General features: G+C 38.6%; 3 protein-coding genes across 5 annotated transcripts; 1 reads left to right on the top strand and 2 right to left on the bottom strand.

Moving 5' to 3' along the window:
- Positions 1 to 417: 417 nt before the first annotated feature.
- Positions 418 to 21,622, bottom strand: LOC136242089 (nucleoporin NUP188-like). 2 transcript variants are annotated; one of them, XM_066033472.1, is made up of 48 exons: positions 21,556 to 21,621; positions 21,453 to 21,504; positions 21,332 to 21,405; positions 21,199 to 21,277; positions 21,066 to 21,146; positions 20,800 to 20,937; positions 20,550 to 20,615; positions 20,453 to 20,500; positions 20,355 to 20,402; positions 20,138 to 20,301; positions 19,711 to 19,785; positions 19,606 to 19,660; positions 19,439 to 19,549; positions 19,291 to 19,383; positions 17,248 to 17,337; positions 17,119 to 17,184; positions 17,008 to 17,054; positions 16,762 to 16,958; positions 16,282 to 16,332; positions 16,136 to 16,225; positions 15,954 to 16,086; positions 15,822 to 15,909; positions 15,250 to 15,308; positions 14,963 to 15,198; positions 13,849 to 14,090; positions 13,627 to 13,800; positions 9,271 to 9,477; positions 9,137 to 9,202; positions 8,929 to 9,029; positions 8,816 to 8,882; positions 8,584 to 8,657; positions 8,462 to 8,537; positions 7,264 to 7,392; positions 7,129 to 7,206; positions 6,981 to 7,069; positions 4,759 to 4,910; positions 4,638 to 4,705; positions 4,458 to 4,589; positions 4,200 to 4,268; positions 2,979 to 3,167; positions 2,793 to 2,930; positions 2,663 to 2,737; positions 2,146 to 2,252; positions 1,882 to 1,963; positions 1,701 to 1,835; positions 1,579 to 1,649; positions 941 to 1,070; positions 418 to 649 (listed from the first exon to the last, which is right to left on the bottom strand). In XM_066033472.1, exons 1-48 carry the CDS (start codon positions 21,564 to 21,566, stop codon positions 437 to 439), a joined length of 5,016 nt encoding a protein of 1,671 aa, XP_065889544.1. In that variant the 5' UTR covers positions 21,567 to 21,621; the 3' UTR covers positions 418 to 436. The 2 variants fall into 2 exon arrangements, 1 of the variants encoding a protein (XP_065889544.1); XR_010694472.1 differs by lacking the exons at positions 418 to 649; positions 1,882 to 1,963 and having other exon boundaries at positions 1,003 to 1,070; positions 21,556 to 21,622.
- LOC136242090 (magnesium transporter MRS2 homolog, mitochondrial-like) lies at positions 21,587 to 24,097 on the top strand. 2 transcript variants are annotated; one of them, XM_066033473.1, is made up of 12 exons: positions 21,587 to 21,704; positions 21,762 to 21,977; positions 22,128 to 22,164; positions 22,210 to 22,322; positions 22,424 to 22,510; positions 22,559 to 22,627; positions 22,732 to 22,862; positions 22,916 to 23,026; positions 23,083 to 23,146; positions 23,528 to 23,610; positions 23,663 to 23,780; positions 23,836 to 24,097. In XM_066033473.1, exons 2-12 carry the CDS (start codon positions 21,774 to 21,776, stop codon positions 24,007 to 24,009), a joined length of 1,191 nt encoding a protein of 396 aa, XP_065889545.1. In that variant the 5' UTR covers positions 21,587 to 21,704; positions 21,762 to 21,773; the 3' UTR covers positions 24,010 to 24,097. The 2 variants fall into 2 exon arrangements, with proteins under 2 accessions (XP_065889545.1, XP_065889546.1); XM_066033474.1 differs by lacking the exon at positions 21,587 to 21,704 and having other exon boundaries at positions 21,719 to 21,977.
- Positions 24,033 to 25,461, bottom strand: LOC136242091 (golgin subfamily A member 6-like protein 4). The gene is made up of 3 exons (XM_066033475.1): positions 24,676 to 25,461; positions 24,521 to 24,619; positions 24,033 to 24,279 (listed from the first exon to the last, which is right to left on the bottom strand). The coding sequence occupies exons 1-3, from the start codon at positions 25,459 to 25,461 to the stop codon at positions 24,115 to 24,117; spliced, it is 1,050 nt and encodes a 349-aa protein (XP_065889547.1). The 3' UTR covers positions 24,033 to 24,114.
- Positions 25,462 to 25,477: the final 16 nt, after the last annotated feature.

The raw sequence follows: 25,477 nt of genomic DNA, 5'->3' as shown, positions 1-25,477 counted from the left end.
TGGCAAAACTTAATTGATAAGCAGACAGAAATTCTTATAAACTGACTAGAGTATTTTGTCACTGTATGAGCTTAAATTTACCCAAACAAATTACTTGTTTGAACACTTTTGGCTAACTCTAGAAACAAGATAACTGAGGATCTGTTGTCCTTATCCAAATATTTTAATATACTACTGACTGACTAGAATATATGTGAATGGATTCGTGAAAAGGGGACTTCCACACACATTCAATTTGCCAATTTATAACTTCATATTGGAAAGAGCTATTGACTTGAAGTTTGGTCAGAAGTGAGCACCAACATAGCTGAATGGATGGCGAAAATTTCAGGTTAATATGTTACTTGAATACTATGTTATGGTCTCCCAAGTTTACAGAATTGGATGTGTGTGGAAGACCCCTTTTTGCAAACTATGTTGTGGTAGTAACTACACATTACTGAAGAAATTGCTTTACAAAACTGTCAGCTAGTCTGAACACAGCCTGTTCTTCAGAGTCAGTGAAGCACAGGGAACTAGTTCTACTAGATGATGCATCATGTGACAACAATGCCCCTGCTGAGTAGCCAGCAACTCGTGAGCGAGCACTCAATGGTGAAGGAGCTCCTTTACGTGTGAAGTGTCTCAGTAATGCTGACAAGAAGTTGCCCTATAACAACAATATTACAGTGGACCTCTCAATAATGAAACTATTTGATGGAAGCTCTCATAACCTTCACTATATACAGATAGTGGAGGTTTAATAGTATAAAAATAAGGCATACACACTCTTCTCACTGGTGACTATAAAGTTCCACTATCTACAGAAACAATTTATGTAGAGGTTCCATTTTATTTGAAAGTAAAACAGAATATTTTACCATCACCGATATGGAGCTATTTTCTATTTGGACCTTTAAAAAGAGCTTCCATCAAACATTTTCAAAGTTGAATAGCTTACCAGTTCACTGGACAATTCTCTCTTCAACAATTGTTTGCTATGATCATCAATTGTAGGATCAATCAGGTACCTCACTGCCTGAGATAGCAACAACAATACCACCTGCTCCATTACCCAGAACAGCTGTAACCTAAAAATATTTCATTACAATAATTGTACTAATCCCAAAAAACATCTCCATAGCCTGTGTGTAGCACGAAGTCAGAAAGAAAAAAAACTCAGACTAGACTTTATTCCCAGACAATCTGCACTCCAGGCAGCTGCCTAAAGAGCTGGAGTTGCAATTTTTTTCTGCATCAGGGATTTTTCTAGAAAATTAATTCAGGGGGGCAATCCGAGTTTTTCAGAAATTGAGGGGGGCAGAACTTAATTTAGGCTAAATTTGTTTTATTGTAGCTAGCTAGCCATCAACTAAATTTTATGATTTCAAATCAATTTATCATTGTTTCATCATTGGGCTAGTTGAGGAAGAGTTCATGGGGGGGGGGGGGGCAAAATGCCCCCTTTGCCCCCCCCCCCCCCCTAGAAAAATCCCTGCTGCATTAAACTGATAATAAACAGCACGACTTCACAAACTGTCCCATGCTACTAGTGACCCATAAGAAGGCCTACAAGATTAAACTGTACCATAATTGTACCTCTTCTGCAAGACATCCTCTGGGTATTTTGAAGGAGACTTTGACGGTGACTTGAAGTGACCAACACTGGTCTATAGTAAGGTAACAAACTATACCATTATTCTAACTAATGCCTACCATACCTTGTTTAGTAACCTAACAAGCACTGATAGGGAAGCTGTCAAAGTACCAAGATCAGTTTGCTGATCAGCAGCTTGTAGTGACGGCTGACTAAAGCCAAGGGCAACCAGTGGTGGATAGTCAGCCAGATCAAACAACTATAGTTGAGGATAATGTAAAAGCAAACACAACATTTCTGCATACTGTAGTATCCTGAAGAATACTAGCAAGGTCGGGACAATGGTGATATAGTGCACCCAGACATCCACTCAGTGTTTTGATCAACCTGGACACACATCATACAATAACTACATATGCTGACTCTCTTAACCTATACACTAACTGTATTTGTCAAACAACAGTACAAAAAAACCCTTTAGAAAAATGGCAAATCAGTAACATAATGCAAACAAAATTCTTATAATCGTCAACTATTATTTTCCTACTCTCTATAGCACCAAGACTTACAGTTCCTCTAGTAATGAGTCTCGTTGTCCTGCTTCTTCACTGCCAGTTGTACTGGATGATTTTGATGGGTTCAGTTCAACAGCTGGCTCTCCTGTAGCTTGAAGGCTCTATAGTTTTATATAAATTGTCACCATTTTTATACTTTACATACCGTAAGGCTAGATATTTCTGAGGGACTGAAACATTGCAGACTGAAATTACATACCATATAGGCAGAAATTTTCAAGGGACAAAACATTCGCAAATTTCATGAGTAATTGAAAATATAATTGTGAACTTTTTAAGGTTTATATATTTCTTTATTTTAAAACTCTCATGATTTTCTAGACTTTCATGAATTTAAAAACACAAAAATTGTATTTTACAGTTTCACGAAAGTTCCATCCCTCAAAGATTTTTGGCTATACGGACGGTACTATTATTGTGTGTTTTTTGTATTCAGGAAATAGCAATTCCTATATAGAAAATTTCTAGCAGTATTAAAAGATAAGATTTGTCCAACCCAAGTACATATTACCTTTATAATATGCTTCATCACTCCTTCCTTGCTGAGGGAAGCCACACAACAACTACACAACTCTAACACTTTATCCTATGACAAGAAATACACACATCTGATTGGCTACACGTGAGAGGAGGTCACTCACTATGACAACGCTGTGTAACTGTGGTAACGCTAGTTGCCACTGACGACGATATTGAGACAGGTGGTTGATAAACATCACCACGGCAGCCATCATCTGCATTTGATCCCAACTCTTACTGGATTCCAACAAATCAAGTGACTATAGAAGTGGGCAATAATTAGAGAATACATCACAGTACACACATACACTGATAATGGTCTCCACGTGCACACCAATGAAGTCCACAGCATGTGGCACAAATGCATGTTTCATTGTCACCAATAGTGTTGCCACTAACTGAATGACGTCATGCCATATGAGATGACAAGGCTCACCCCCTGACAGGCATAGACACAAGACATCCATTAGTCCACAATGGATCAACACGTTTGCTACCTGTGAGGAGTATACAAAGGTGTCTTGCTAACATATTAGAGGTGTATGCTTTATTAGAGTATATTAGAGTGCTGCATGTATTGGAAGCATTGTAATAGTGAATAGTTAATAACTATCCATCCCACTACTGAATCTGTAGAGACATTGCTTCTAAACTGCAATACCTTACAAAACCATACAATGAAACTGTACACAAGGAATTTGGTTATCTAGTTGTTGCTTACACAGTGGTAATCACAAAGCCATTATAGTACAAAAATCAGATTAAGTGAAAACACATTTGCAGTGTTTATAATAACATTACTAAGCTGTTGACAGTTGAAGCAGTTATCTCCAAGTATGGTTTTCAGGCATTTCAGCAAGTGTGGATGCACATACACCAACGAGGCCACTGATTCGAGACATACAAAAGTAGCAACACGCTACTATGACCTATACAATCCCTTCATCACTTCAAAGAATTATCTACAATGATTATTATCAACGATTGTCAACTATCAAAAAGTGTGTAATAACATCATCTTATCCAAAATAGTGTGCAAGGGACCAGTTATCCCTCACCTAAGGGCATGACTGATACAGGAGAAGCATATGGGGCTACTAAACATACAACAGAAGTTACATAGTGCATTCAACAGATCTCTGTAATTGATACCACCATGTGGCAAACATGGCAGTGAGTGGGTTAGTTAAATCTATATATACAGTACTCGAATCAAACTTTTGTTTGCTGGCAACCAAATTAAATGGCATTCCAAGGTATAGTCATAGTGTTGTGTTACAAGGCAATGTTGTCTTTGAGCATTACAACATTGCTGATTACACACAATTGGAATATACGTATAACACCATTGTTCTGCAACACAGGAAACTATTCCTGACTGACATTAAACTTAACATGTTTTAGACGGGCATTTTACAGGCTACAGTAGAATAGTTTACTAACAGAACTTCTGTGCTGCTTACAACAACAACAACACTAGCACAATTCAACAGTTTTGTTGTTATTGGTAACATGATGATATTACCCACCTTACTGGCAGCTATTGCGTGGAGCACTCCTAATATGGACTGGATGAATGGAATGTTCCTACCAGACAGCTGTAGCAAATAATTAGAATACAATATTTAAATAGTTGTCACAGCTATTGAAATAGAAATAGGTACACTTAAACTCAGCACTCCTAGCCACTATATTCTCCTTTACGGAACACACACACACACACGCATACACACACACACACACGCATACACACACACACACACGCATACACACACACATCTACCAACCTGCAAATTACTTCTCAAGTAGTGCACTAATAATTGGACAGTTGTGTGTTTGCGTAGCTGTGGTAACCAGTGTGTGTGCTCTGTTGCCATGGTGATAATCTCCTGGAGGACTCCAAGAGCTAATGTGTGCATCTAAAAAGATACACATTATTTTAGGATTAAATTAGCAACATTTCATACTTTGAAATGGTCCTCAGACTCAGGATATTTCTGTATAACTCCAGAAACGAAAGGTATGAACAGACTACCTGACAAAACAACACATTACATGACAAACAGTATTCAGCCAATCACAGCTTACTGTCAGAAGGTGGGGCTACTCTGAGGATCATGTGAGCAGCAGCAAACAAGTGTGCATTGAGATGATGGGTGGCTGAATTATGGCCAAGGTTGCCAGAAAGTTCTAACACAACACAGAAATTCTTCACCATTCCTTCCTGAGGTGACAGTGAGCTGTATGTATTACAAGACACATGTGACTACAATTTGAGTAAAGAAACGACATCCTGAAATGTAAACAAATAGCAAATAAATGATCAGGATAGTCACATTTGTACTAGTGCACATATTTTGACACTTCAAATCTAAATACCTTTGTAGTCAGACAATAACCTTCTAATAAAATGGTGAGCATGTGTGCAGTAGTGGTTTCAAGTACCAAGTGCTACACATCACATGACTATTAAAATAAAGAAAAACTTGTTTATAGAGGTACTGAATAAACAAGCAGCAAAGCTGGATAATCGAGAGATAGTCAAGGAATAAGTAACCCATTACGTAGTGTAGATGCTTAGGGAAGACTAGACATTGTGTTTGTGAAGAAAAGAAAATCAAAGCTGATTTATTTTGTCAAGAACCAGATATAAGTAACCAAAAATAACTGCAAGCAGCTATTACAAAGCCTCTCCATTTTGCAAAAACCCAAATGGAAACTCAACGAAGGTATGCATCTAAATTGACTCAGCAAAAGTTTATCAAGGTAGCTGACCGGTGCAAGCTTAGCTGGGCTACAGTGGAAGAATAACAGCATGGTTGTCTCACAGATAATAATGATAACAAGCTGGAGAAGATAGAATGATTGGCTGGGATATAGTGGAGTGGAAGAGGCAGGAGCAAAGAGTAGGGAAGCTGGACTTGCGTGCCATAGTTTCATAAGCTTATCCACTGACATCACTTCAAAGTACTAGCAGGACCATCGTAGGGACCATGGATGCCATACTGGAATGGCATGGAGATGAGGCATTACAAACATCACACCCAAATCATGGTATCCTGATGTGTATCAGGTGTTGTTGACCACTGTGTGGGATTGATGTGTGGGACAGAACTCTCTTTGGTTGAAGGAGTAAGGATTTGACACAGCTAACACCAGATGGTACAGCAGGGTCTTCCTACAGAGTGATTTACCTGAAGGTATAGTATGCACAAGTTGAGCTGGATCCTGAAAAACAGCTTAAAATGAAAAATGGATTTTTTCTCTCAAGAGAATTAACATTTCAGCCAACCAGATGACTAGTGATGACAGTAAACGTGTCAACAATAGACACATGTGGTTTGGCTCCCTTACACGTTCAGGAGAGAGTTGTAATAGACACTACACCATATGGCTTCCCCATAGGAAATGTATGGTGAAAGTTTAGATTGACTGTAAATATTGAGTCAGGCATTTGAATGAAAAGATTTTGAAATATATTTAGTGGCTTAAGCAGTACTACAAATAAGCCAAATTTCAAGATTGTGTGTAATTGCATCTGTGAGTTATTAAATGCTTTGAGGATCCAGCTCAACGTATACATACTATAGATAGAGAATCCATTTTCACAGCATGGTACCAATAGTGGTGATCCTACTGCAACTCATCTCACCTGGCATGGCCAGAAGCTTCAAGCTATGCCACAAGCTGATGAAGGAGTTAGACTCTCTAGCTGAAACATTTTTTGGCTTACACAGATCACAAACTCAGCTGTTGCAAATGTAGGTGCCAAATGGATTTTGCTCACTACACACACATACACACACACACACACTAGGGCCCAAACGAACATTCATTAACTAAAGCTCATGAATCTTTCAAACTTTTAAATAGGTGCACAAATTATGAATTACAGCATATTAAAAGTTTGCAACACACACTGTTGTACTGACTCAACGCTTTTACTGAGAAAACTTGAGATTGAATACCACAAGTAAAAGTACTCATGGTTACTAGGTTTTTACTAACGGTTGAGACAAGTGGCTGGCACAACATGGAAACCTTTAAACCTCACAGTTTACTTTATAGGCATGGCCTGTGACCAGCACTAAACTATCAATACATAAGACTTGCCAAAATACTAGCTTCCCCCACGTCATTATGGAATGATTAACTCTATCACGAACTGTTCGAGCCACATTCGAATGTTTGTTCATTGGAACAAACCTTTGAATTCGCTCAAGTTCATTTGGGCCCTAACACACACACACACACACACACACACACACACACACACACACACACACACACACACACACACACACACACACCTCATCCACTTCCTCAATAGTATCATATACAACACACTCAGTTCAGTGGTAATGAGGATTCTCAGTTGAGGAGAGTAGACAGCAGATAACTACACAGGGACACATCATCATACTATATCACATGAGAATAGCTCAATAACAACCTTACCTGACTCTTCATAATACTAACAATATCAGTGAGCAATTTGTCTCTTGTCTTCTTCTCTGTCAAGTGAAACACTCCTTCCTTGAGGTGTTATAATAACATAAAGGTGCCATGGTAACAAGATGGTGAGTAGCTCACATGATAACCAGTTGCTACTAGCAACAGCGTGCTCCAAGATCTGACTAACTCCAGCTGTGCTGTTACCACAGCAACAGGAATAGGTTCAACATCTTCCATTACATCATGATCCTCAAGTGACTTCAGGTTCTGTTGATGGAACAAATAGTGACTGTTCTATTAGAGTATATTGGAATGCAACTTCCATATATATATATAATATATATATACACACTGGTGTGACCCACATTGCTAATTGCAGTGTTGGGGAAATTATTTTTTAAAAGTAACTCAATACATATTACATATTACTTGCAACTGAACTATCACATGTTACCCATATAATAAAGTAACTATAATAATATTACATATTAGGGCTATGAATCGGTTATGCAGTAATCGGTTAATCAATCGGTTATTGAGGGTGATTGATATTTGGGCTATGTATGCAACAATCAATTATACAATTGGATCACATGACCACAGAATTGCTTACAGTTATGGCTATAAAGAGTGCACTAAAGTGAGCGAGGAGGCTGTTTATTGCTTGTGTGTTAGCGATTACACATCACAAAGCCACTCTTTCCCCTAGCATACTTCTTATGTCAAACAGTACATTGATTAAGAAAACACTGTTAATATACAAAATGACATTGAAAATGTAAAAATAATCATTAAGCCAATTAATCGGTTAATCGATCGGTTATAGGGAGCTAATAATTGGTTATGTACGTTTGGTCCAGGTCACAGTTCTATTACATATTATATTACTTTGTATGCACAGCCCTTAAGCTGCCACATGTGAAACTACCACCTTATCACTTGACATGATTGTGTTGTTGGACAATGTGTAAATCTCGGTTATAAGTAAGATGCTGGTGAATAAGCTTCATTCAGTAGGCTTCGTTACCATCGTGGCTAGCCGTTACTCAGTGGATTACTAACAAGATTAGAAACTTCGTTACTTGTAGTAATAATATTATGTGATATTAGACTCATTACAGTAACTTTATTACTTAGGTAACATGCTTCATTTGTAAGTAAAGTAACTTGAGTTGTATCACCTGTTTTTATAGCGTATTTCGTTATACTACTTAATAATTATTACATAATGTGTTACATAAGTAACACGATACCACCAACACTGGTTAATTGCAATCGGTAAAAAGTAACAGAAAGAGTTCCAGCAACTGCAATATTCAATATAGTAATAGCTTACCTGTGTCCAAATATGGTAGTAGCCTTGTTTGGAAAAATCATCCAGGAGACTTGCTAGGTGGCTGTCCATTTTATTTCTATTAGAATTTATTAGACCATAAACTGACACTTTAGAGCACTCACTCTAATGAATTGAACGCCTCCAGGGCAACTGTATTGATTATGTGGGCACAAGTTTCAAGCTCATGAACAATTTCCTGCAATGGATAGTAGTGATGAATTATCTGGTTGTTTAGTTTGTCTTGTGTGTGTATGTACGCGTGTGTGTGTATGCACGCGTGTGTGTGTGTGCACGTGCATGTGGGGGTGTGTACACACATGCAGATGTGCATACACGTCTACATGCCCTCCTCACCTCCCTACTTGGCTCAAGGTCCACATCACAGAACAGTGGTTGTAACAGATGCTTCCAGAAACCATCACTACAGAAATGCACCATCACCACAGCAACAAAAAACCAGCTGGTACCTGCGGCCTATGGCAGCCATAGCAGTGACTTTCCTCTCCTTCCAGACAGCATGAATGAGGTGGGTGGCTGCACACAGTAGTTTTGGTGGACACAACACCTCCTGTTAAGTGAAATATCTCTCAAGAAACTTTCACAGATAAAACAATAATAAAACAACAGAAGGTAGTGTTTGTATACTTATAATAATACATACCAGAGACTCCATACCTTATTCTGGCTGTCCAACATGTCCAACACTGGTACCATACAACTTGCATCATCCAACTCATATACCTGTTGAAGTAATACAATGATCTAAACACTGTGCTTGGACATAATATAATTCAGCTATAAGCCACTACCTCTGTTCCACTGCTGTCATCAGATGGCTTTAGACAGAGAAACAATTCTGTGAGTGCCGGCTGGGTTTCTAGGGCTATATTGACAAAATCCAAGATGGCCACCTTCAGGTCAACATCTTCAGTCTTGGCTGATAGTCTCCTCACAAAAGCATCTCGTACAGCAATACCATGTGACCCCAGCATGCTGAATAGTGACATTGGAGCAACCTATAACATTATCAGTAGATGAATGTCATAGTAATAACTATTGCCCCTAGCAACCTGAATTTTATGGGTGACTGAATATCTAATGTAACTCTCCAATTTTTAAAAGGACAACATATGTGTGGTGGATAGCTACCGTGATGCTTGCTAAATTGTTAGGGAATCTATCAATGTATAAATCTGAATACAACAGCAAATGGAAAGGTTGCAATAACAGGTGCGTGATCAAGATAGTACCATAGAGAAATCATTCAGAAAAATAAATGTATTCAAAAACATAAAAAAAAAACCAAAAAAAAACCCTTGGGTTTATTAATACTGGGTCATCACACTCATGTAACACCAACTATTGAGCCTCTGGTGGAGTAGTTCAGACAGCACTTTGCACTTGTTGAGATACAGTTCACTTTATATTTTATTTCTTTATTTTGTACCATGCACATAATTTTTTATGCACATGCATATCGTGCACATATATTTTCAGAGATGGCTGAACAGAGTTTGATGAAATACAACATGAGAGGGAACTTCTATAGCAAATTTGATCAGGATTTGATGAAGTTATGGAGTCTCTGTTAACTACCAGATGTTAATGTTAATATTATAAATATCGCATGCTTAGTCACGGTTTAGTTACAGTGCCATCCAAACACCGATAAAAATTTAGAGCTTTATACTCTAATACAACAGTCACTCAGATATTCAAGGATTCAGTCCTACTGTATTAAAAAAGAGTGGCTGTTAAAATAACACCGATAACTTTATGGTATGCCTTTGGAAGTACCAAGATAATGGACGATATCCACAATGATGTTTCCTGACGTCAAAAAACAAAATGACCGTGCTAGTGTGGGGAGTTTGTACAGGAAGGTATTGGGCAAGATAGTGTTTCCCTATGATAGCATTTATAAATTCGAAAAAGGGCGAAGGTGAGTATATAATGCAATGCATGTCCGAATTTAAAATTTTCGGTCTGCTTTCCTTGTTGAAGCGCGTTTTGCATCATCACGGCACGTGTAGTACTTCTTACCTTTATTATCTCGTGATTCCAAACGTAGAAAACTACAGACAGCATTCACTTCGAATACTGCATGCTAAAGTCTCTGTCTCTGAAGCCCCCTCACTAACACGGCCATTTTGTCAATTATGACATCAAATTTCATCATTGCGGATATCGTCCATTGAGGTGCTACAACATTTTATCAGAGACATTGGAGTGCTGAAGAATATTTGTGTCAGCTATGGAGGGTTACATGGAGATAGCAACCTTGTCAAGCTTGATGAAGGGGTTGCTTATTGAAGGAAGGACTTACCCCTTAATTTGAAGTGACTATTTTCCAGCCATTTGCAGGAAACAGGGAGGCTCTTATAATTGGAGCAGAATGTCTAGGTAATACTGGAGGATTTGACATCGGAGTTGTCATAAACTAAGGAACTAAGGACAAAAGCAAACACGTGCTATGCTTAAGACTTCTTGATGAGATGGCCAATACTTAAGATAGAAGACACTATGGATTGTGATGATCCTGGTTGAAGACTCCATACCAATATTTGGTATGCTGGAAACATTGATAGGAACCTATTTTTTTTATGAAAGTCCACTAGGGATTGACAATCTCTATATGTACAACTGCCTACCATAGTGCAATGGATTGAAGATTTAATCATTAATAAAAACAACAACAACAACAAACAAAGGAACTGATCAAAGGTTTGTCTTCTGTGTTGTAGATGTTACCTGCAAGGCACAAGAGATACAATATAACAAGAAAGCAAAACCTTCATCACAGTTCAAGCTAGGACACTTCCAGGTACATTGACGAATCAGGTATTGATGGGAGACACCAGCTTGAGGTATTAGAGCCCATAACCCATTGCTGCAGACAGCTATGGTATGGAGACTTGAGATGGCACAAAGAGATCAAGGGGGTGTTGGTGCCTAAGAAGACAAGAGACGTGAAGCCACTAACTTTGCTAATAAGCTGAAGCTTGGGTTCAGCTTGTTGGAGCTGTGTGCATGCTGTCATTTATTAAATATGCACCACATAGAAGTAGGTGTTAGCTATCACTTCCTTGTGTTACAATTACAAAGGCTAGAAGCTCTGTCAATAAAACAACAGTGCACATCGGTGATAGTCCAGTTTAGTAGTCCTGTTGAGTCGAGTATCCTTCAGTCGGTGTTCATACGTAGATACAGCACTACGAGTGGGATGCACGGCTTGGGAAGCGATTACGAGATGGAAGATCAAGGTTTTGTCCTTCCAGGATGCATGCCCTATGTTTCCCTGGCATTCAAACTGATCACTACAATGGCCATCTTGTTCCTGTCCAGCTGGGTGGTCTACACCATCAAGACCACGAGAAGTTTGCATAAGCCACATAACATATTTGTGGCCAATCTGTTGATATACGGTATGATCATTGCAACAGCAAAATGTTTCATATCCGGCACTATGATCGTCTCTTCTGCTGTTGGTGTGGAGAGTATCGTTAATTGAAATGCGTAAAAGCTTGTACAGCTTCTATTTCTTGTGAACATTTTCTCATTCGTGTTAATACCAGTTGACAAGGTGATAACCATAAGATCTCCCTTCAAGCACAGAAGAATTATGACGCCTTGCAATGTGGGGCTTATTATTTGTGGTGGATGGCTAATAACCATCATACCTACTGCCTTTAGGCTCATCCTTGATTCAGATGGTGACACAGACGTACCAGAGTATGGCGCTTGCATGTTTGTCGGAAAGGCTTTTGTCGAACTCCTGGTGGTTGCTTTCATACTACCCACATTCATGTCACCGCTTATTGCCACAATCCTTAACATATACTTAACCATCAAAGCCTACCAGATTCACAAGCAGATCGATAAGGAATCCACCCTACATGGAGTCAACAGCCAGTCTGAACTGATGACAACCCTGAAGCAGAAACAGCACAACATAAAGCGACACATGAAGCCAATAAAAATGCTCCTTGTCATTGTGCTGGGTAGTACAATAATCAACATGGCCTTTCCACCATTGTACTACATAGGAGAAGCTCTGATTGGGTCTCAAGCCTATCAAGAAATAATGCAATACATGGTTGCTCCCAACAGTATCTACCTAGTGCTCTTCCTCCATCCATTAGTATATGGGCTATACTTTAAGCAGGTGCGTGAGCCAATGATGAAGCATTTAAGGGGAGTATTGGGGATACACAAAGTCAACTCAGTTGCTCCACAGCCACAAAGGACTGCCAGAGTGTGATCGGAGTGCATGCATTGAGAGACTATGACAATTACATTTGCAATATGTATCATGCAAGCTGTTGTACTGCAAATATAGCGTTCGTTTAATCATTTTTGTTGTTTAATGTGTATCTAAATTAATATAGCCATGCTGTGAAAGGGTGCAGCTAGAAATCATAAATGGTAGCCAAGAAATGCTATAAATATTTTTATTTTTTATTTTTTTAAATTCTGAGTGATGAAGAGTTTATTTCAATTGCATGCTTAATTCATCATAACGTCATGGCTTGTGCTCTGAATATACCAAAGGCATTGTTATTTGCAAAGCAATTTTCAATTGATTACAATAAGTGGCCTACCCTGTATGTTGTGAGAACAAATTCATCTTTTTTAATGCCAATATTTGTTAGTTATCTGTTAAAAGTTGGTACTGAAGTTTGCTGTGTCAAACTTCATGATTGCACTTGCATTTAATTGCAGTTTCGCAAAAAAGAACCTGAAGAAATAAAACAAACTTTGACAGCTCATATCTCACAAATGCATTCAGCGAGTTTGCTCAAATTCGGTACATGGATTACAGAAGCTGGAAGGAAACTGTAATACAAAAATCACTTCATTCAGATGAGGGAGCATGGAGCATTGTATGCATACTTCTGTGTCTTGACATACACAGAGTTGCTTAAAAGCCACCTCAAGACACAGTGTATCCATGCCGATCTGTAATCTATACAGGGCATGCTGAATAGCAGAGTGACTGTTCAGTTAGAGTACAGTGTCACCAATACAAATGGTCTATGATGTATTAGAGTACTTGAAACACGCAAAAAGTTCACACTTAAGTCTGAAAGCTTAAGGACATGAAACCATTTTGATTAATTGCACAAATATTGAAATATCAACATAAATACAAAATATTCACATACCTCACAAAGTTGTTTCAACAGTTTGGTAACTACACACGGCAGCTGTGGATCACATGAGAAGTGGATAAAAGACACAACATGGAACATGACAGAGTGGCTGGATGGAGTGGGCTTAGAAGAAAAATGGCTGGCTAGCAACTGTTGAAATGATACAACGCTAGCCTCATCACCCTCCTACATGGCAACAACACATCAAAACCAGAACCCACAATCGGATATTACCTTAGCCTGGTTCAATAACAGTGTAATAACCTCAAATGATAGTTTCAATTTGTTAACAAATAAGTCATGCAGTTTAGGATGGTCACTAAGTGACTGGATGGTTCCCATGGTGACTGATATAGAATCAAGGAGCACTTCACTGGTGGTCATGTTATGCAGACAATGTACAGTATATGAGAGGAAGCGACTGGTGGAGGGAGCATCATTGAGTATCATGTGGAATAGTTGTAAACACTTGTAACCTGTAAGGAAATCAGAACAGTACAGTAGGTACTTAAATATATATATATATATATGAATCTTGATTAACCTAACCTTTAATGATAGATGTGACTGCTCCATTAGAGTATTTTATGAGTCTAGACTCTACAGGTGTATATATTTTCTATTAGAGTAGGGTATGCTCTACCATTGAACAGAGCTGTGTATAACAATCTAACACTAAACTATCACTCAGGTGTTTAGGAAATAATGAATGTGTCACTGAACTGTATGGATGACAATTAGGGCTGTGTAATTGTGATTACAATTACAATTCCAAGTGATTACTACTACCATCCAGTAACCATGATTATGTAGTTAATTGCATTCTGTGAATTTGAGCATGGAGAAAGGCTTAACAGTCGCTCATCTCTATTTTGTGAAAAGAGGCTTGCATTACTTATGACACAGGTTGGTTCATGGTGATAAAAAATGGTTAATTATTATTAACATGGCTCTTGACAGTAGGTTATCAGGAGAATGCGCTATTTTCGATTATTTCTTCTTTTTTGTTGTTGAGATTATTGCATATCATGATTAGTATTGGAATCAATTAATTGCATAAATGATATAATTGCACAGCCTTAATGACAATCAGGGGTAGACCCACCTGTAGAGCTTACTACAGCCAACAAGTGAAAATAAGTTTCCTGCATATATACACCTGACATTGGCAAAGGTAACTGATAAGTAGACAGAAATTCCAATAAACTGACTGTTCAATTAGAGTATTTCATCACTGTATGAGCCAAACAAATTCACTTATCTGAACACTTTTGGTTAACTCTAGGAACACGATAACTGAGGATTTGTTGCACTATATACTTATCTACAATACTCTAAGGTTGGTTACCTATCAGTTGCTGGTCATAAACTGAAGTGAAACGCCATTTGTGTTGGTTGGAGTAGATGTCTTGTACAGTGAGGCACACTCCAGCTAGAAGATCATGTGAGCTCCATTTCTCTTCCCAGTGAGCTTTAATTAGAGTCAACAACATGTCCAGGAATACCATGGTAACTGGGTACACGCCCCTTGGACACTCCCACATTCCCATCAGCTTTCCATAGCAACCAGGAACAACAGAGATACTGAAATTAATCAATAAATAACAAGAGAAGAATGAAACTAGTTTGGCATACTTTTCTGTTAATGACACTAAATATGGTGGAAAACCAGTTTGTAACAGCAACTTCCACATCTAATAATGATAAGAATATATAGTTTAAGGCACACAATATATAGTTTAAGGCACACACTGTGCAATATATCACAAAGTTTACATACCCTGAAGTCACCCAACATTCTAATTACATACACAGAAATGGATTAAAAGCTCTTATGCCTCTTTTGCAAAGATCACTCTACCATTTAACGTTTACCTGGTGCTAATATGAATCGGTAGCAATCTCAAACCCTATGTTAACTGAATGTCCTATTAGAGTAGATGAGTGTTCTATTGAGAACACTATAGCTGGCTAGCAATTCAGTTATCTGAACACCAGTTTATTCCCATGGCCTGCTTGGATAACTGAAGCTCAACTTTAGCATACATTTTGACATAAGACAGACACGAAAAATAACCAGGAATTTAAAATCTCCCATATCAATAATCATTCATACTTGTATATATTTACTTGGATTAACTATACACTAGAGCTGCAGATATAACCATACCACCAATAACAAAATATTTGTCTGACAAACACTATACCTTGCTTGGTTCTGAAGACATCGTTGCCACAACAACTTGTAAACATGATGACAATAGGTCCATTGGAGGATTAGGATAATTGGAAAACCTGTATTAGAATTATACAATTCAAACTATACAATATATTTTTACCTTTCAATGATGGCAAGATATTGCATTACGATTGGCTGTAGCTTGGCAACCAGTGTATCATTGTGTTGTATCAGTGACGTAATAAGTTTGGCAGTCACAATGACATTATTGGCATGGTAACACCATGTGTCACCTGCACAGTGATAATATCACTTAATGCCCTAAACAATTAGAGGTCTAACCTGAATCTGTAGATCTACACACCACAGCTGCCTCATGTATGAAGTAACTGAATGCTGAACATTGCACACCCCAAGAAATTATCTCAATATCTAACAAATACTTCATTGTGAAGGCACGAAATATTACATTTTATTTAAGTCCTCACCTTTAGATATACGACTGACTTGTCCCCTTGTACCAGCAGGAATCTCCAAACCTATGGAATAGGAGCAATGAAGGCTGTTGATAGTAAACACAGATGCATACTACACTGTAATTCTCACTATAGGAGGCCATACACCCCTCCCATATTTGAGGCAAATGATTGAAATACTCTAGTCAACTACTCTAATAGAGCAGTCACTTATATTTGTAAGTTGACTGGTAACAACACAATGAAAGTTGTCTAAAATAATTGTCTTTAGAGTGTCTGTTTTATAAAGCTTCATATCTGAAACTTTCATCACTCTCTTTGGCCTGTTCCACTGTCCCTGCTCTATTCCATAACTAGTGTTATATCTGTACAGGAAGCAGCTGCTAAACATATGTGCAATTTGGAGTTTAAAAATAATACAGCTAGAACACAGTGCCTCCTCTAGACTCCTTCAAGTACCTAACTGGATGATAAAATTTCCACCCTACACACCTGAGAATGGTGATGTGGTAGATATCCTAATCCAACCATTATCATTTTCATGGTCAGCTGCCATCTCATTAGTTAGATTGAATTCCTCTGAGTAACACGGCATCACACCAAGAAAGCCATACACTGACAGTGCCGATGACTGGTCATGTGACAATGACTCAAGAAGCCCCAATAGTGCATTAAGTTCCAATGGAAACCTTTAAATGCAACAAAAATATTACCATCTTAAAACACAACTACACTAACCTGAGCTGGTGGGACAATAGCAAGCTGCCTACTCCACCAGCAGGATCCTGAATATAAGACAACATAGCAGTGCTTACTCTAGGGTGTGGCTGTTATTACAGTGTAACTCACTTTCTCCCAAAATTCTGCCCGTAGAAGTGGGTGTGCCATTACCATGGCAACTACTGATAAAATTGCCTACATGTTACAACAATTGCTCACCACTGTTATGGCAGCATAGAAACAGACAGACAAACATACCTCAGAGTCACCGAGGGACTCCTCGTCAAACACCTCCAGTGTTACCATCATCAGTGTGTGTACCACTATCTGACTGGTACTGGCTATTGGCTGGGTGTGGGCCACATTATTGATAACAGTAAATACAACACACTGGTGTGCAACACACATGTTGTATACACTACAAGCATAAATCTATTATTAACATTAGCACAGAAGTTGCTATTCATTTGCCAATTGATTAAGTCACTAATTTTGTCTGTACCTACCGTACGCATCTTTGAGACTCAAGATTACTATTACCAGATTATCATCAAGACACATGGTAGTGTCATGTGGCCAAGAAAGCCAGCGCGCCACACTGTGAGTATAATAACAGGAAGAAAGAAAACAGCTTTTTCACGCATGCATAGCTCCATGGCCCCTTCTCCAAAGCACACCAATTTTGCATTATGGCTTTCCGTCTGGAAGTGTAGGCCTCACAGAAAATTTGCAACAGCCATTTGCAAGATATAGGTGTTCAAACTTTCAATATAATTTTTTTTCTTGTGCTTATGCTGTACAGGGGGCTACGGGGTTTGATTTCTTTTCACACACTTTGCAAATTGCTATAAAACATAAACATGTATTTCAATTATTGGCACAAACGAAGAGTGTTTAAAGGTGAATTCACGTACCAAGTTTGCTGTGAATCTGATGAATATCCAAGGGGTTATGAGCATTTATTCATGTAAACAAATCAAACTTTTGTCATGGCTACAGGATAAACCAAGTATGGGAATAACTTGAAAATTGGTTTGTACATAGGCTGATCATCATAGCAGTGCTTTTTGATAGTTTGAATAGCAATAGAGTTACAGCTATAAAGTCATAAAAGTAAAAACCATTAAGTGTAAAATCGTGGGATCGAGATACTCTAATAGAGCAGTCACCGTGGGGGTAAAAAGGTGCACAAACAATGTCAAAAAACTTACCAGAGTTCAAACCAGGGACCTCCATACCTAAAATCCTTAACCACTGAACCACTGCTATCTTGGCTGATCACCTCACTTAATTTCTGCTTTATAACTGAAAATTCTAGTTTAAGTATACAAATAAACGTTTGTATCTACCAATAGAAGTACTGGATTGTACTAGAACATTCTATATATAGATGTTCTATTAGATGTTCTATTAGAAGTCCTCAAAAAATGTGCACTCTATTAGAGTATTACAACATATTGAAGTAAATCATGTAATACAACACATTTATATGCCAGTCTTCAATAATATCATTGGGTTTGTATAGAAAAGAAGAAATGTGAGTAAAAACAAACCCTAAAGTCAGCCATAGGCTGGCCTTATAAAGTAAAAGAAGTGAAATCCACACAAAAACAGTCAAGCTGTGAAAAATGATCAACCAGTGGAAAGCATAATTTCAACATGTCGGAGAGCAACTAAACTTATAGTGGTAACATAAATCTTTGCACTTCCTGGACACTTCGGTGTTGGGGTCGCAAGGCACCCAGGCACCACGCAACTGCAGCAAACAAATGCCTGGCAGGATACTTCCTATGGCATGGGTGCCTCACAAAAACATAAACTAATCTCCCAACATGCTGGCTGGTCTGCCTTAAAAAGCCTGGGTGAAAAAAGTTGTGAAATCAAAGGTAACCACCAACAAATGGCTGCAATGATGTTAATGCCACTAAATTTAACAATGCACACAGCCATTATTAAAATTTACTCACATTAACATTATTTTGGCTGCCACCTTTGATTTCACAACTTTTTTCACTCAGGCTTCTTAAGGTGCACCATTTTTTCACAGCTTAGCTGTTTTATGTGGTTGTAATGATAGGGGTGTACAGGTAATAATAGAAGTCCAATATTGAATGAGAAAACTTCCTGATCACCACTAAGTTTAGTGGGATCAGTCATTCCACCCTTTTAGAGGAACAGTAATGCACCATAGCAGTATTTGTGTGTATGCAGTTATTGTAATAATATTTCACTGTTACACAGCTCTGTTTTGTGCCACTAAAGCCCCACAAGTATGAGAACAAGAGTTATGATGGGACATACCGAGTCTCCTTTGAACTTGTCACACTGAAGGATTTCCAGCAGATAAGGAAATACTCCTGCTTGAAGTGATAAATTTCCTAGTTTACGAGCAGCCTGTAAAGTAATCAATAACAGCAACTGATTACAGCCACGCGCCTTGCTCACTCACTTGTGTATCTTCATCTGGTGATGATGGGAAGTGAAAATGTAGCAAGGCTAGTGCCAGTAACATCGGTGAGATGTGCTGGGATATCCCAGATGATGACACAGTACACAACTCCTGTGTACAAGTGATATTATATGATGTAACATTACATCATCATCATCATTGTGTACCTTGAATGGCTTTTTTGCACTATCCTTCAATAGATGGTGTGTTTTGCCCTGCATCCTGTAAACCACCGTAACAACATTACTCTAATAAGAGGGCACCTAACTCACATGTCTGGATTAAGCTGGTAATGTTGCAGCCACTCCAGGCAGACTCCTTCAAGAAGAATCAGTGCTTGAAGGTGGCTGGATGGGTATAAATTCATTAAACTAATAATAAAAAACATGCATTACGACAACAAAAATAACACACTTTTTCCTGCTCACATACTGCTGCAAATTTCAGTTGATAAAAGTTACTGAAATAACTACCAATATTTCAAACTTAACTGGTGGATATACATAGCTGCTACTGTGACTAATGTCTAGAACATGTTTGGGAGGTGACACAATATCATTCATTTAGCTTGTAGGAGACAAAAAAGGAACACTTCGGCTATCTAAGTAATACGGTCTTGTATTTACAGCAAAAAACACTTTCTTACATCATTAGAAGCCAAGATCCCAAATGTTATGGTTATAAATGCTAGGTGCTCACCTGATCTGTGATAACAAGTGGTTACCATGGACACCAATCAAATGCTTGTTTGGCTGACGTATCCCATAGTTGTGCTGTTTAAACATTTTAGTACACTCAAGCAGTCGATCGGCCGGATGTAAGAAATCTTTGTAAAACAAAAGGCATACTTCTAGTACTTCAATCTGCAGGGAGGTAAGAAGGGTTAACTCTGCTGCAAAACTACAGCCATGCCCACCTGCTCCTTCAAGTTCTGCAAAGCCCACAAGTTCTCTTGCTCAGCAGACTAAGATCACACAGACAAACTAAACCCACAATCAAACCATTTAAACTAACCAAAGACATCTTCCCTGGTATAACAGTATTGTACAGGCTTTTGTATTGCTAAATAATGCAATAGGGTTAATATATGACCTCCAATGACCACAAATACCTGTTCATAATGGTTCTCCCTTGTCAAATTCTCAATAATTGCCTCACAACAATTCTGAAATATCTCCTGCAACAAGGGAAACATTAATAAGAGCACACAATAATGCAAATTTTATGGCAAAGGTAACAGGAATAGTGCTGGAGGAAAAAACAAAACGAGGAAAGGGCATTAACAAGTAGCATAGAGAAATCTTGTCAATTTAGTCAATTATTGTTAATTGTGCATTATACGATAACATCACATGTAGTACCTGGTAAGGGTTGGCCCCATCCTGCCAGTGACCATAAATGTATTTGAGTATCCTCAGCAGATGAAGTCGTTCAGAGCAATAGAACAAGAAGACATCATGAAGAAACTCCCGTGTCTCTCTGACACCATTCACCTTCGTCTAAAGAAAAATGAAGGAAAAACATTAGAAATTTCCCACAGGGAATTCTGATATTTCCTTCATTATACAATTACTGTGCAACTAAATCGGACACACAATAGAAGTTTATAATTCATAACACTCCTGACCTTTATATCCTTGAAGGAGCCCCTGTAAGCCTCGAGGATAAAATGTTGGAATAATTCCAAGCTGATCAGCTCATCAAGATCCTAGTAACACCCCACTGTGTTGTGACATTGCCATAACAACAAACTACCTTACCAATAGTTTACTGATCTGAAGGACAATATCCAACTCCTTGCCCTTTAGCTTCTTCTTCACTTCAACAGCAGAACTGGAGCTGTTTCGGCCAGTAATTTGCCACAATACAATTAGCTGTATTGATGTATGTTACCTTGCAGGTTTATAGTATACTACACCAGCTGACAAGCGCTCCTCACTGCTCTCTAATTCTCTCTGCAGTAGTAACTACACACGAGATCATTTAAACTAATACGTTTCCCGCCATAATTTACCGGTTCTTGTATGGTTCTCCCGGTGACTAGCAGCCAGAGACTCTGGTTGGAGCTGTAGTAATACACCATAACTAACTGGATGACGTTACGTTATGATACTTGCCTTGTTGCCATTACCTCTGCTCCAATATAATAGAGTCACGAAAATACCGATTGTGGTTTTGAGCTAAGTCACGTGATTTATAAAAGCACGTGTGTAGACCGTGTAATATCATTGCAGTAGTACAATGTCCCCTGACTTGATCCGCCAAGGTAACACCGAAATGATCGTACAGTCTACATGTACAACTTATACGGAAATATACTAAGGTAACCGGGAGTATGATGGTTTCCAGAATTTTGTTGAGACTGCCCCGTTGCTATGGTAACGTGAGACGAGTGGGCGTTGTGAGATTCCTATCGTCAAGAAATGAGGAGCTTGTGCAACTTGAAATTTTACGCAAGATCCTACTAGGAGACCACACGACAATACCACCTCAAAAAACTACTGACCCCCTTGGATCATCTCCTTTCATCATTAATATTGTAAGTATTGCCAAATAAGGAATTCTACAGTGTTAATAATAGATTAATATTTTTCTTGAGTTAGTAGCCTAACTATTAACATCCTTGAAATGCAAATTTCAATGATGGAATAGGCAGCCTAGCTGTTATATTCTGTGCATTGCCCAATAGGCAAAATTCACTGAGAATGGAGAATATACAGTAAAAGGTATGATGATATACAATGTTGATTATGTTGTAATGTATCCTCTAGCCACTAAAAAGTCTGACCTTTTATCAGAACTGAACTTACAAGCTCGTGACATCCGTTTCTCAGCCCTAACCACATTGTTGGTACGCAGGGCAAGAATAGTACTTCGACTTCAGGTAACGACCACATGAAGGAAAGCTATATTTTTATGTATTGGTGACCCTTTTCTATTACTAAGAGGTCACTTAAAAATGCCATTGCGTCATTTTCATTTTAGCACATTAAGGCAATTATTACTGAGAACAAGGCTTACCTGTTGGATGCTGACCATAGCGAGGTCAAAAAGATCCTACCAGAATTAAAGGTGAGCATGCCATAGAGGTCACACAGTGACCTGATACCTTTTACACAGGAGAAACTGCAGACCCCTGAGACGATGCCATTTGAGTTTCAGGTCCTAGATGTCCTCCTGAACAATCTGGTTAGTATTACACATTTATCAGCCTACACTTTTTATATAGTGTATATAAAACATGAATTTACTATCATCATACACTTTAATGTTGTCATTGATTCATGTCTTAGTTCATAGATTTGGAGAAAAGCATATCTAAATTGGATCAAGCCATCAAAGAGTCTTTACGTGATTTACTAGATCCTCGACTGTTTTCAGTGGACAGGGGAGAGCTACATGTGTTGCTGCAGCACAGCAAAAGGTGAATGGTAAAAGTGACCTCAACAATTTAAGTGGTGTGGATGTTGTCTTCAGTTTGTCTGAGTTTGAAGCAATGGTGCTTGACCTCAAAGGTACACTTGAGGATATTCTAGAGTACGACGATTACATGGCTGAAATGCATTTGACTCATCTGGTGCAGCATGGGTGGGTGTGGCTTGTAGTCAGTATGTGGGTGTGGCTAACTATATGATGTCATGTAGTGAGGATCGTGATCCTGATGATGTTGAGGATCTTGAGAACATGTTAGAGTGGCATGCCATGCAGGTGTGTTCTTGGGGTATCTTGGGTGTCATGACTGCTCTATTAGGATATCTCTAAACCATTTTTTACACTTTCTTTTCACTACCTATTCCTAAAATTATTTTGGCATAATAGACACATTACAGGTATATACAATAAGGATGAATTTTACTGGAGTAATCACTAGCAAATATATCCTGCTGTGCATTTCCATTTGACTTTGTTTCCATAGCTTCACTCTGTGATGCTGGTAACTTCCTCCCATATAAAGATGTAATGAGGTTGTACTCTTTGTAACAGTACACAATACAGCCATGTTTGAATTTCACTGTTTTTGGGTCACATGCTCTTTGTTCATAGGATTTAATACACTCCTGACAGTCCATGTAATCTTCCCTCCTGCAGGCAGAGGACATGTTATCAGAAGTGCAACAGCTTAAACACTTAATGGAACAGTCAGAGAGTGTTATACTAATCAACTTGGACAGGTACAGCACACAATACACATGTTGTGGCCACTGATCTCACTACTCTTACCAGTCAGCGTAATGTGATGATGAGGCTTAGTGTACAACTGGAGATGGGGACATTCTCTGCTACAATTTGTGGTCTAGTTGGAGTGGCGTTTGGCATGAATCTTGACTCCTTTCTAGAAGAAGTAACTTAACAGCTGTTTTACAAATCCACGTACTGTGTACATGTTTCTACTTCAGACCCCCTATGTCTTCTGGTGTGTCACTGGCCTCATGGTGGCAAGCACTGGGTTGCTATGGCGGAAGCTGCTGCTGTATCTAAGCAGGAACCTCAACAGACCCACCAAAGTATCAAATGTTGGGTTGTTACAAACTGACTGTAACCAACGAAACAAATTCTCTAAATGGATTTAAAATTATACACCGAATTTTAAAAATTTATCTCAGCAAAATTTCATGTATTATATTTATAAACAAAATGTAATTACATTTACAAATACAAGTGCGTAAGCAAGAGGACTATGAATTATTGGCAATGTCCAATTGGCTGTGGCCTGATGTGTGATCACTGTCTGTTGTTGAAGTGGTGTTATCTGGTACATCCCCAGAGATGCTAGGTGGAATTTCATCATCTCCAAAGAATGATTGTTCAAATTGCAATGCATACATCCGATCTAGTTCTTCCTAAACAATACAATGACTATAATTACAAGGTCACCAATAGGTCTTACTGTAGCTGTCTTCAGTTTTTATCCTTGACAGTACCATGTGTGCCACAATTTAAACTAAAGCCACTATGTTATGAAAACCTTGGGATTACGACACCCATAGACCCCTGTACATACATTTGACCCCAAAAAATAGGACACCTTACTACAGCACTAAGGTAATTAGTCTCCACTGTAATTCACTTATGACCACAAACCTGCTCACGCTTTTGCCTATAGAACTCTTCAATCTCCTTCTGAGAAGCCACATCAGGATCAATGTTCTCTTGCAACGTTGATGTGGTTGCTACAGACTCCTACAGGAACATGTGTAGTACATTGTTCACATGAAAATGATAAAAACACTTCTTACCTGTGGTTCTGGGGGTGGTGGTGATGGTGCCAAGATTCTCACTGGTGCAGTTGTGATGTGAGCTGGAGCACTAGCAGGTGGACCTTCTTGTCTGTGCAGGTCTAGTGCTTGCATCTGGTCCTTCAGCTCTTTTTCCTTATCAAGTGTACTTTTAAATTTCTCTTCCAATATCTTCTCGTTCTGTTGTAACCTTCCCTCCCTCTCATACAGTTTGTCTTGGAAACATTTTAGGTCTTCATGTTGACGTTGTAGTCGTATCTCTCTCATCTCTACTTCTTTCTCTCGGTGAAATATTTCTTCAGTGCTGGCATTCTGTGCATTAGCACTGACTGAAAATTTTTGGATTTTTGTTTGTAAATCATCTTCCAATTCTCGTATACGAAACTCTTTTTCATCCATTGCCTTCTTCCGTCTGATGTGCATATCTTTCTCCATTTCTAGTTCAAAGTCCCTCTTCTTTAAGGCATCTTCTTGTGCCTTGAGTTCATTTTTCAGTTTTTCTCCTTCCCTTCTGGCATTTTCTAGTTCCACTTTCTGCCGTTCTATTTCTTGTTCCTTCTGTTTCATCGACTCATTTAGCGGTTTATTCTGACTTGCTTGATTTTCGAGCTCCACTATTCGTTCCTTTAGTCGTTTCACTTCACTACGAAGTGACTGCAGTTCATCCTCAGAGCCATCATCATACAAATCCTCGTCTTTCAAGTCGCTACTAGGTGGCGAACTTAAAATTTTCACAGGCGTCGTGTACACCCTTCTCGGTGCAGGCTTAGGCACTTCCGCAGCCATTATCACTTTATTTACT

Source organism: Dysidea avara, chromosome 13 (assembly GCF_963678975.1).
Source record: "Dysidea avara chromosome 13, odDysAvar1.4, whole genome shotgun sequence".
In the NCBI taxonomy this organism is placed as follows: Eukaryota; Metazoa; Porifera; class Demospongiae; order Dictyoceratida; family Dysideidae; genus Dysidea; species Dysidea avara.
The sequence above is the reverse complement of the archived record's forward strand: the minus strand, read 5'-3'. Positions and strand labels throughout refer to the sequence as shown.